The following is a 13834-nucleotide window of genomic DNA, read 5'->3' on the forward strand; positions in this document are numbered from 1 at the left end:
AATCCAGCAAAAGACCACTTTCATTTTTGTTTTAACAACTTCGTTTCTGAAAAGAAATGACTGCCCTTAAAAGACTGTTTTGACATGATATCTCCGCAATCTTTTGAGTATTGTATGCTTAAACATGTCAAAAAGACCACTCTCTCTGGATGCAGAAGCATCAACACATAAAATTAAAGCAAAAACAAAGTTCCTGGTTCAATCTTTCATGGAATTTTGAATTTCCTTGCATTAAGTAAAGAGCTATACGTAATAATCAATGCATTCTGTACACAACTGTTGACTCCACTCATCAATTCAATATAGGAAACTTGATGATTTTTTCATGAAAACGGCTATTTAGCGCATAAAAAATGAGCGAATTAAAGTTTTCCTTATTTTTACCCAAATCTCCCTTAAAAAAGCCCTGTTGAGGCAAATCTCCCTTATTGATCGTCTGAAAATATGGCATGTATGGTGACCCTGTACTGAAATTAGGAATCAGGTGAGCAATATAGGGCCATCATGGCCCTATTTTCTAAAAGAGGACCGGCTGCCAGTCTTGTACTCAAAGAAATGGAAAACTTTGACTTTAGTGTCATCTTTTGTCACTCAAAAAAAGAAATGGTTGGAAAACAATACATGTCTCAAAATTGAATATAAGTGTTAATTGTTTTAATGTAACATTATAACCAGAAATCTTTGTTTCCCCATTGTGCTTTCAAGAAATGGAAGTAAGTCTAACTCAGATGTAATAATACACAAGTTTCTTCTTACATTCTCATGAAGAAATGAAGAAACATTTGTAAAATAGACTACTCTCCCTTACACTGCAAAATAACGTTTGTAATTTCAGGTCAGCCATGGAAGAGATTCGTTTCTTATATTAACAACAGATGGTGTCAGTTTTGTCCTCAGTGACCAAGAACTGATGGATATTGTCACAAGTTGCCGTACCCCAACAGAAGCTGCCAAGTTTGTAACAGACCAAGCATTACAGTTCGGTTCAGAGGATAATTCTACTGCGGTTGTTATTCCATTTGGAGCATGGGGGAAGTACCAGAATACTACACGGTCTATTCCATACAGCTTTGGAAGGAATTTGTCATCTAATAGATATAGATAAATGATTTTCAGTTAGTGTAGAAATACCAGAATACTTGGTCTATTCCGTACAGCTTTTGAAGGAATTAGACATCTAATACATATAGATAAACTATGTTCCTTATGTGTGGAAATCCAGAATACTTGACAGTCTTTTGAAGAAATATGTCATTTAACTGATCACACAAGTTGACCACCCATTTGTAAAGATACAAGTAAAATGTGTATATCTGAAGAACATACTATCTCAAGAATATAGCCATGTTTGTTCCACATAGTCAGGCAAAATGTTTTCAGCTCACATGAGTGTTTTGCTGAGGCGAGTTTTTGTGATCACCCTGTGTCTGTTGTCTGTGGGCGTCAACTTTATACTTGATCATCTCCTCTGACACTTTTTATCAGAATTTCACCAAACTTTGTCTGTAGCATCTTGGCAAGTTCCACTTTCAAGTTTTTCAAATGGTTCCACTTGATCGATTTAAAGAGCTGCCAGGGCTAAAAATAGAAAAACATTTAAACCACTTCTTCGCATGAAATACTTGAAGGGTCATGACCAAACTTGGTCTTTAGCACCTTTATAAAGGCCTCTATCAAATGTGTTCAAATGGTTCCACTTAACTGATTTAGGGGTCACTAGAGATAAAAATAGAAAAACAGTATTACAACTTCTTCTCATAAACCACCACTTTATCAAATTTGGTCTGTAGCATCCTAGTAATGTCATCTTTTCAGTTTTATTCAGTGTTTATGCTTGACTTGTCAGAATGTTTTTGTGGACAACTGTGAATGTTTAAGAATGGTGTGTAACTTGTGTGATTGCTTGCTTTTAGGAATCATATTTATGAATTTGGTAAGTATCAGTCGGTATGTTTTTATCTAATTTCTGGAAGAATTTATATAAACAGCTTGAAAGCTTGACACTACGTTTGTACTCATCCGTACTCCAGATGTGTCCATACTCAAAATAACTCTAATGTAAAATTATTCTTAAAATTGTGCTCCTGTTTACCAAATGTTGAAGTTATGTGAACAAGTTTTGGTAATTTCATGTTTGTAATAACGAGAGATTAAAAAAAGTTGTTTCAAAAATCTTCAGTATGTGCTTTTAGTAATGTTGTTGATTTCAGGGCTCTGGTTATGGATATTTAAAACATGTTTACCGTTTCCAAGAACAACAGAATGGTAATTAAAAAATGTACCGGAATCGTCCTGATGATCTCTAGGTCAAGTTCGAAACTGGGTCATGTGGGGTCAAAAACTAGGTCACTAGGCCAGATCAAAGGAAAATCTTGTTAACACTCCCAGAGTCAACAATTTAAGTTTGAAACTCATGAGAATTGGTCAGAATGTTTGTCTTGATGACCTCTAGGTGAGGTTTGAATCTGGGTCATGTGGGATCAAAAACCAGGTCACCTGGTCAAATCAAAGTAAAAGCTTGTTAACACTGTAAAGGCCACATTTATGATCCTATCTTCATGAAGCTTGGTCACAATGTTTGTCTTAATAATCTCTAGGTCAAGTTCGAAACTGGGTCATGTGGGGTCAAAAACTAGGTTAGTAGGCCAGATCAAAGGAAAATCTTGTTAACACTCGAGTCCACAGTTTAAGTTTGAAACTCTACACTCGAGTCCACAGTTTAAGTTTGAAACTCCTGACAATTGGTCGGAATGTTTGTCTGGATGACCTCTAGGTCAAGTTTGAATCTGGGTCATGTAGGGTCAAAAACTAGGTCACCTGGTCAGATCTAAGGAAATGCTGTAGAGGCCACATTTATGACCCTATCTTTATGAAACTTGGTCAGAATGTTTGTCTTGATGATCTTTAGGTCATGTTTGAACTTGGTCATGTGGTTTAAAAACTAGGTCACTAGGCCAAATCAAAGGAAAATCTTGTTAACACTCTAGAAACCACATTTTAAGTTTAAAACTCATGAGAATTGGTTAGAATGTTTTGCTTGATGACCTAGGTCATTCAATCAAAACAAAGGAAAAGCTTGTTAACACTCTAGAGGTCACATTTATGACCATACCTTCATGAGACTTGGTCAGAATGTTTGTCTTGATGACTTAAGGTCAAGTTCGTATCTTTATCATTTGAGGTCAAAAACTTGGTCACCTGATCAAATCAAAGGAAAAGCTTGTATACACTCTAGAGGCCAAATTTTTTACCCTATCTTCGTGAAACTTGGTCAGAATGTTTGTCTTAATGATCTCTATGCCAAGTTTAAAACTGGGTCATTTGAGGTCAAAAACTAGGTCATTAGGTCAGTTCAAAGGAAAAGCTTGTTAACACTCTTGAAGCCACATTTGTGACCCTATCTTCATGAAACTTGGTCAGAATGTTTATCTTGATGATTCCTAGGCCAAGATTGAAACTGGATCATGTGGGGTCAAAAACTAGGTCACTTGATCAAATCAAAGGAAAAGTTTTTAACACTCGAGAGGCCAGATTTATGACCCTATCTTCATGAAACTTGGTCAAAATGTTTGTCTTAATGATCTCTAGGTCAGCTTTAAAACTGGGTCATATGGGGTCAAAAACTAGGTCACTAGGTCAGTTCAAAGGAAAAGCTTGTTAACACTAGAGGCCACATTTTTTACCCTATCTTCATGAAACTTAGAATGTTTATCTTGATAATCCCAAGGTTAAGTTCGAATCTGGGTCATGTGGGATCAAAAATTAGGTCACATGCTCAAATCAGATGAAAAGGTTGTTAGCACTCTTGAGGCCAGATCTATGATCCTATCTTCTTGAAACTTGGTCAGAATGTTTGTCTTGATGATCTCTAGGTCAAGTTTGAAACTGGGTCATGTGGGGTAAAAAACTAGGTCAGTAGGCCAGATCAACTCTGGTGAGCGATATAGGGCCATCATGGCCCTCTTGTTAAAAATTTTACATTTGGCTAATTTTATGTTTGTTTTTTATTTTTCCAGTTCAGATGTCTTGATTCTTTTGTAAGTCATCCAGTTTTTGATTTCGTAACCTAGAAATTAGAAATTAAAGGTTCATCTACTCCAGCCATAAATATATTCATTTTGGATTGAGACTGGATTTCGCTTTCAACCTATGTCAAACAAAAATTACACACATTTTGATTAACCTGGTATATGAAAAATGAAGAATTCTCTGTCTTTTCAACTATTATCAGTTATAAATGAAATTCTTCTAAATTGCTTTAATACTGACTTTCAAATATTAATTTTGTGGCTATGTAATTGTTCCAAAGCAATTAAAGGCTTGCTGTAACAGTTTATTCCCAATTTTGACGATTTCTACCTGAATTTAGAGGTTAAAATACCCCACCCACCCAATGTACATTTTCAACAGTTTTAATAACTAAAAAGATTATCAAAATAATGGGACTTTTTAATAAGATATCATCAAACAAATGTGTAAAGATGCATAACTTTATATATTTTCATGAGAAACTATGACATTTGCATATTGAATAACATGTGTATAAATGTATATGTGCATTTTGGCGTTTTCATAAATCAACATTTAATGTCACAGGAAGGTGGCTACAAGTTCCTTTATTGAGACGCGAAGTAGTATTTTTAATTAGTTAACATAAATAATCATAATTTGCCATTAATGTTCAAACAGAAGCGGCTTTATTTTTTTTAAACACGTATAAGTATGCAACATTTAATTGTGACTAACATGTTGGTAAAATGAACTATCATTAATCATGAACATTATCTTTCAGGGACTTAAAAATGACGCTATCAATTGAGAACGTATCACTATTGGATACTTTGTACTTGATCGGACGTCTATATTGTCATTATTTAATGATAAAGGTTGAACGGGAAAAATAATATAATAACGTTGAAATAAACTTTAATTTTGACATAAACATACCTTTTAATAACCAGCATACATAAATTTTAATTTTTAAAAAATAACTGAAACATTAGCATTTCTTATTCACATCTTCATCTAAACAAGTACTGTAATGTACAGTTGTATATGTTTATCTTTAATGAAGTAAAGTTCAAAAATATTTGACTGTATGCATAAATGTATCGTATACAAACTAAGTTTATGCCAGCTATTAATATATACCGTCTGTGTTACTGTCACTCGTCTCTGTCACAAATCTTGTCCACACGCTATGTCAAACATTTCTCACCGATCTCACCAAACTTGAACAAATGTGTTTGCAAAATCCTGGCAGTTAGATATAAAGTCAGCACTTCAGGATTATGGCCTATTGAAATACAATCCGGTAGGCCTCTTACTCCAACACGCTTACTCCTACATACCAATAGGCGGCTTACTCCAGCACTTATCTGATAGGTCGCTTACTCCAACACTTACTCCAAAACTATCAAAGGTATATTTTCTGTGAGTAAACAGTATATAAAGACAGACTTCAGATGATTAGGCAGTTGTGGGAGACATGCGCTTTTCTCAAAAGCAGCTCTAGTTTTCTACAGCATTACAAAGTTGACATGAAACATACATCACCAAGATTACACAGAATGTTAAGTAACACTAATGTAAGGATATTGTATGGGTTTCATTGTACTGTGGAGACTTTAAGAAATGGCTTTTGTGTTTTCAAAGCATTTGTGTGGCAGATCAGATAAGTTTTCTTCACTGAAATTAGCAACACCAATTATACTGATTTTACCTCCTAACACAGGTGGAACATACATTACTATAAAAGCAACACCAATTATACTGATTTTACCTCCTAACACAGGTGGAACATACATTACTATAAATAGCAACACCAGTCTTACTGATTTTACCTCCTAACACAGGTGGAACATACATTACTATAAATAGCAACACCAATTATACTGATTTTACCTCCTAACACAGGTGGAACATACATTACTATAAATAGCAACACCAATCTTACTGATTTTACCTCCTAACACAGGTGGAACATACATTACTATAAAAAGCAACACCAGTTATACTGATTTTACCTCCTAACACAGGTGGAACATACATTACTATAAATAGCAACACCAATTATACTGATTTTACCTCCTAACACAGGTGGAACATACATTACTATAAATAGCAACACCAATCTTACTGATTTTACCTCCTAACACAGGTGGAACATACATTACTATAAATAGCAACACCAGTCTTACTGATTTTACCTCCTATACTGATTTTACCTCCTAACACAGGTGGAACACTATAAATAGCAACACCAGTTATACCGATTTTACCTCCTAACACAGGTGGAACATACATTACTATAAATTTTACCTCCTAACACAGGTGGAACATACATTACTATAAATAGCAACACCAGTTATACCGATTTTACCTCCTAATACAGGTGGAACATACATTACTATAAATAGCAACACCAGTTATACCGATTTTACCTCCTAACACAGGTGGAACATACATTACTATAAATAGCAACACCAGTTATACCGATTTTACCTCCTAACACAGGTGGAACATACATTACTATAAATAGCAACACCAATCTTACTGATTTTACCTCCTAAGACAGGTGGAACATACATTACTATAAATAGCAACACCAATTATAACAGTACCAACAATATAAATATCAAAGAACATACAGATATGACAAGTAGCATACTTCTTGAATCCAGGACATGCAATAAGCAAATGCAATAATTATGGCTCTAGATATATTTAAAATAGTTTAACACTATTCCAGAGGCCTACGCATTGAAAGGTTTTTGGTGAAGGACATTGAAGGGATTTGGGATTTATTTCAAACAACATAGCTAAAATGTTCATGTATTACCAAAAAGTAACTTTCATACATGCCATATTTTCAGACGGTCAATAAGGGAGATTTGCCTCAACAGGGCATTTTTTAAAGGGAGATTTGGGTAAAAATAAGGGAGACTTTTATTCGCTCATTTTTACGCGCTAAATAGCCGTTTACATGAAAAAATCATCAAGTTTTCTATATTGAATTGATGAGTGGAGCCAACAGTTGTGTAAAGAATGCATGATTATTACTTACAGCACTTTAAGTAATCCAAGGAAATTCAGAATTTCATGAAAGATTGAACCAGGAACTTTGTTTATGCTTTATGTGTTGATGCTTCTTCATCTGGAGAGAGTGATCTTTTTGACATGTTTAAGAATACAATACTCAAAAAAAAAACTGCAGACATATCATGTCCAAACAGTCTTTTAAGGGCAGTCATTTCTTTTCAGAAATGAGTTGTTAAAACAAAAATGAAAGTCGTTCTATTGCTGGATTTTCCATATTTAGATTAAAGATCTTCATGTATTTAAACTAGAAATTCTTCTTCCGTTAATTATTGCAACATGACAATATCACAAAGGAAAGGCAGTCAATTCTTTGGGCAGTATGAATTGCAGTTTATTTCTTTTATCCGAATTTATGTTTGTCCGAAATTCTGTAGTCTGACATTAACTCGCCAATTTTTGTTAAATCATGGTTGATTTTTTGCATGTTGTGCAAGTATTTAAATTGAGAAGCATGAACTCGGTGTTAGCACTAACCTGTCTCATCTTCTGATGGCTCGATAAATATTGAGGTCAGCGAAAACGAAAGTACACCTTGGCAGGTGGCGGTAAAATGACGTAATTTTAAGACTGGTTTACATATTCAATCTAAAATCTCGAATTCACATGTTTACAGTTGCCTACGGGTAAGATTAAATGGTTAATTGTTTGCAGATGGTGACAGGAAAAATAATTAATGCCTCAGGCGTGTATCTCTCGATAAACAAGCAAGGGATTATAGACAACTATCAAAATTATGTTTGAAGAGTATTTCCGGGCTACTCGATATTGAATTTCAAGTATTTTCTAAAGGTCTACATTGGGTCAAAGATACGATTTTTCGACAGAGAACTTTTTTTCTGAATTTATTTTTTTACGGGAGGTTTTCATGTCCCGGCGGGAGACCGGGAGATATATGGAAAATACGGGAGAAAAAGGCTCCCGGCGGGAGATATGGCATGTATGAACTTTAAATATATATGTAGCATAAACTTCTTTGAGAGGTTTGAAATTCCGTTTGTGCAATCATTTATGTAATACTGCTTTAAAAAGATGTCAAAAAATTCAACTGCATTGTGACACAGTGAAATGCAATTTGCATTTAAGTACGAGCTTTAAAAACCTTAGGAAAAAAGAACAGATTGCATAACTGCTTGTACAATGACATTTTTCATTTCACTATTAAATGAAAAGGACAGTTTCAATATATATTTGATTCTTCAATGTTCCTAATTATTTTACTCTGATACACTATATGTGTAACATCTAATAGGCAGCCAGCCTAATACAAATAAATACATGTATTTATTACATTATATGTTTAGTTGGGAGCCTCCGTGGCAGAGTGGTTACGGTCGCTGACTTCAAATTACTTGCCCCTCATCGATGTGGGTTTGAGCCTCACTCGGGGCGTTGAATTCTTCATGTGAGGAAGACATCCAGCTGGCTTACGGAAGGTCGGTGGTTCTACCCAGGTGCCTGCTCATGACGAAATAATGCACAGAGGGGCACCTGGGTCTTCCTCCACCATCCAAGCTGGAAAGTTGCCATATGACCTATTTGTGTTGGTGCGATGTTAAACCCAACAAAATAAATAAATATATGTTTAGTTTTAATAGAAATAAAAGCAGCATTTAAATTATATTATTTAAACATGTTTTCATGAATGCTTTTAAAAATGGTTAAAACAAAAGAAATAGCTCTTGAAACATACTGTTAAATTAATAAATCGCGGGCTTAGCGCAAAACGGTTGTAACTCCTTCTTTATTTCATATAAGTTACAACCGTTTTGCGCTAAGCCCACGAAATATAGTTTTCAATGGAAATTGTTTTAACAAGAATGACTTGATTTCTATTGCAACATTGAATATTTTGACAGCTATATCTTATCCATACTTATATCTGACAGCCAGTATCTATATTAGATTTACCTTACTAACCAAGTTCTTTATTCCCTTGAAATGTAACTTATTTAGTTGTAGCTCATCAATATTTGTACATATAACCTTTTTTTCAGGTGATCATTTTGATAAAAATGTGAACTGTAAAATCGTCTGTAACACATGGGCCATTCCAGAACAAAACCCACACATGGGCCATTCCAGAACAAAACCCATATTAGTGACAAAACCATAAAAATTGAAGTACCAAAATATTCTTGAAAAATATTGTTTTACCTTGCAAATCTGAAAATTTGAAGAAATTATCTTCACTATTTCAAGACTTACAACCTTTTTAAGGAAGTCACCAAAGGCATTTAGAGAATTGACATTAAGAACGTCATGGAACCAGTATAGCATGTATTTTTTATGTCATTTATGTGACAAATTATATGTATCGCTTACTATTCTAACACTATCCGCAGCAATTGCTATATAAACATGATATAGCGAAATCGCCTATACATGAATCTACGATAAAATATGGTTGGCTGTTATATTTCACCCCCTACGATTGTGACATAAGAAATTCTACTTCTGTTCCATTACATACGAATTATTCAGAGCCAAATGGTTGAAAACAACATTTCAAAAACATTTATGATAAAAAGTCATACTGACTTACGTGTAGGGCCGTAAAACATGTTTTGATCCCTACGAGCGAATTCAATTAGCTCAATTATGATTCAGCTGTGACGTCAAAAATGTATAACATAAAGTATGACGTCATAATGATGTGACGTCATATAAAAGTTATACTTGTAACTCGTAACACTGGGTCAGCTTACCGAATTTGATTATTTTGTTCATAAATAATTCGCTAGCTGTTAGATAACTAGTTTATGATTACTTCTCAAAATTCTAATAAAAAAGGAACAAATATCTGTACGTTCCATTGACTATGCAACACTTTCTAACCATGAGGGTAAATTGTAACTGCATATGATCCGAATGACGTATTACGCTGAAAATGTAATACTGTAAAATACGAATTATTTGCATTGTTAGAATCGAAATAATAAATATGTTCCAATAATTTTATCAGTTAATAAAATATGAGCAGTCTTTCGGATGCGAATAATTAAACCACTCGTGCTACGCACTCGTGATTTAATTATTACGCATCCGAACTCCTGCCCATATTTTATTAACTGATCAAATATAGGAACAGATTTATTATTTCTTAAATCAACAGGCCTTTGAATATTTAGGAACACTTCAAAATGATTTTACTGAAAAATAACTTAAACGTGTAGCTTTAGTTTCATCACTTACTTTTGCATGAGTGCTTTGGATTTCGGTTGCCATTACAACACAAATAACATTTATTACATCCTTTTCTTCTATATAAACATGGGGAAATTATGTCTCCCACCACACAGTGGTGTGGGAGACATATTGATTTACTCCAGTCTGTGTGTGTGTCTGTCTTTCTGTCACAAAGCTTGTCCGCATAAGTCGAACATTTCTTATCCGATTTTCACCAAACTTAAACAAAATGTGTTTGACCATAAGACCTCGGCCAAGTTTGATAACTAGCCAAATCGGTCCAGGCATATTGGAGTTATGGCCCTTAAATAACCAAAAATCAGCCTTTTTACTCTTGTCCGCTCTCTAAGTCGAACATTTCTCATCCGATCTTCACCAAACTTGAACAAAATGTGTTTGGCCATAAGATCTTAGCCAAGTTCGATAACTAGCCAAATCTGCCTAGGCACTTTTGATTTACGGCCCTTGAATTACTGATTGGATCCACTCATCCAGACCATCTAATTGGATCTACTCGTCTAAACCATCTAGAGAAACTAGACATTCTTCATAGGGGCAGTTGTGGGAGACATGCGCTTTTCTCAAGCATCTCTAATTCGTTTTAAGTTACCGCATTATTTATTAAATAAAAATTTGATAATATAAACACTGTTTTCTCTTCTCACTTATTGATGCACAGTTATAATTAAGGTAGACCAACTTGCCAATAAACAATGACCCTTGTTTATTGGAACCATTCTGTGAAAATCATTAGCCCCAAACTGTGCTAATGAAGACAGAAATCCCTTGGCCCATTTCTAAGATCTAGACCTTTAAGAATAGATGTGTCATTACACCAATCACCCAGAATTAAAACGCAAACAATAGTTTAAGCCAATTGATATTAGGATGCAAAGATTTTTAGCTCACCTGAGCATGAAGTGCTCAAAGGTGAGCTTTAGTGAACGCCCTGTGTCCGTCGTCTGTCCGTCCGTCGTCAACAATTTGACTGTTAACTTTTTTTACACTCTAGAGGTCACATTTTTGGCCCAATCTTAATGAAACTTGGTCAGAATGTTACCCTCAATAAAATCTTGGACGAGTTTGATATTGGGTCATCTGGGGTCAAAAACTAGGTCACCAGGTCAAATCAAAGGAAAAGCTTGTTAACACTCTAGAGGTCACAATTTTGGTCCAATCTTAATGAAACTTGGTCAGAATGTTACCCTCAATAAAATCTTGGACGAATGCGATATTGGGTCATCTGGGATCAAAAACTAGGTCACCAGGTCAAATCAAAGGAAAAGCTTGTAAACACCCTAGAGGTCTCATTTTTGGCCTAATCTTAATGAAACTTGGTCAGAATGTTACCCTTAATAAAATCTTGGAGGAATTCGATATTGGGTCATCTGGGGTCAAAAACTAGGTCACCAGGTCAAATCAAAGGAAAAGCTTGTTAACACTCTAGAGGTCACAATTTTGGCCCAATCTTAATGAAACTTGATCAGAGTGTTATCCTCAATAAAGTCTTGGACGAGTTCCATATTGGGTTATCTGGGGTCAAAAACTAGGTCACCAGGTCAAATCAAAGGAAAAGCTTGTTAACACTGTAGAGGCCGCATTGATGATGTATCTTCATGAAACTTGATCAGAATGTTAATATTGATGATCTTAAGGTCCAGTTTGAATCTGAGTCAGGTAGGATCAAAAACTAGGTCACCAGGTCAAATCAAAGGAAAAGCTAGTAAACACTCTAGAGGCCACATTTAAGACAATATCTCTATGAAACTTGGTCAAAATGTTAATCTTGACGATCTATAGCTCAATTTCAATTCTGGGTTAGGTGGGGTCAAAAACTAGGTCACCAGGTCAAATCAAAGGAAAAGCTTGTTAACACTCTAGAGGCCACATTTATGACTGTATCTTCATGAAACTTAGTCAGAATGTTAAACTTGATGATCTTTAGGTCAAGTTCGAATCTTGGTCATGTCGGGTCAAAAACTAGGTCACGGGGTCAAATCAAAGGAATAGCTAGTTAACACTTTAGAGGCACATTTATGACCATATCTTAATGAAACTTGGTCTGAATGTTAATCTTGATGATCTTTAGGTCAGTAGGTCAGGTGAGCGATACAGGGTCTTCATGGCCCTCTTATTTATTTTTAGCACCATTATTCGGAGAATAGGGGTGCTATTCTACTCACCCCGATGTCAGCGTGTCACTTCCTTGGTTAAAGTTTTTCGGCAACGTTTGATTATGGCGGGGTGGGGGTGCATATAGTGTTACCCCTGTCAGTGTGTGTGTTTGTTTGTGTGTTCGGGAAAGGGTGGTGTTCGTGTCCGGGCCATAACTGTGACATGCATGGTCCGATTTCAGAATAATTTGACACAAATGATAAGCATGGATAGACGATGTGTCATGCGCAACAACCATTTCACTAGCTCAGAGGTCAAGGTCACAGTCCTTGGTTGAACTTAGCCAATTTTCACTACATATATACTGATAATGTGGTCTTCGTGTCCGGTCCAAAACTTTGACATGCATGGTTCGATTTCAAAATAATTAGACACAAATGATAAGCATGGATAGACGATGTGTCATGCGCAACAATCATTTCACTAGCTCAAAAGGTGAAAGTCACAGTCCCTGGTTGAACTTAGCCAATTTTCACTACATATACATATTACTAAATTTTCTGGTTTTCCTACAATATTTTTTTTTGTAAATAAATAGGGCCAAGGGTCCTTCTTTTAGTTTATGAGCAGTACCATGCCTGTGACCTTTCTCATGTTGCGGTGACATATTTCTAGTCTGTCAATATCTTTGTTACAATTGCTTATATCTTACTGTAACTTCACATAAACATTGTCCAGCATACAAAGAAAGTATGTGCAGGGGCTGGGCCCATTATACATAAGGTCAAGGTCACCAAGTTGTTATACTTGGAATTATTTTCATGTTAAATTTTTTCGAAAGCTTCGTTTCCAGACATATCTTTGGTACTTTAAAAGATAATGACTTGAAATTAAAAACATTTCTTTATAATCATCAATTGCATGTATGGTTACGATCCCCGTAACTCTAATTGTATTTTTGACAGAATTATGCCCTTTTCATGCATAAAGTTTTTTGGCAATCTTCGCTTCCTGGATATAACTTTAGTACAATATAAGATAATGACTTGAAACTTAAAATGTATCTTTATCATCATCATCTGCTGTAATAATAAATAAAATGAATAAATAATTTAAAAATAAAATAAAAATAAATAAAAAAATATATAGAAATGTAATTTGAGTTTAGCAAAGTCTTTATACTTTGTGTGCAATTCAGTTCAATTCAATTCAGTTTTTCAGTTCAGTTTTATTCAGGTTATAATGCATGTAGTTTCTTGGACTGTTTTAGCTCACATGTCACAAAGTGATAAGGTGAGCTTTTGTGATCGCGCAGCGTGCAGCGTCCATCCGTGCGTCTGTAAACTTTTGCTTGTGACCACTCTAGAGGTCAGTAGGTCTAAAAATAGAAAAACCTTGTGACCTCTCTAGAGGCCATACTTTTCAATGGATC

The 13834-nt window shown here is 35.0% G+C and overlaps 1 protein-coding gene across 2 annotated transcripts in view; it reads left to right on the forward strand.

The window, feature by feature from the left end:
* The window catches only part of LOC123557420 (protein phosphatase 1K, mitochondrial-like), an 83620-nt gene extending 79286 nt beyond the window's left edge, over positions 1 to 4334 (forward strand). For both annotated transcript variants that reach the window (XM_053543764.1, XM_053543765.1), the window contains one exon: positions 836 to 4334. In XM_053543764.1, coding sequence (XP_053399739.1) covers positions 836 to 1105 — 270 coding nt within the window. In that variant the 3' untranslated portion in view covers positions 1106 to 4334. The remainder of the gene's footprint in view (positions 1 to 835) is intronic.
* Positions 4335 to 13834: the final 9500 nt, after the last annotated feature.

This window comes from Mercenaria mercenaria, chromosome 5, assembly GCF_021730395.1.
Source record: "Mercenaria mercenaria strain notata chromosome 5, MADL_Memer_1, whole genome shotgun sequence".
In the NCBI taxonomy this organism is placed as follows: Eukaryota; Metazoa; Mollusca; class Bivalvia; order Venerida; family Veneridae; genus Mercenaria; species Mercenaria mercenaria.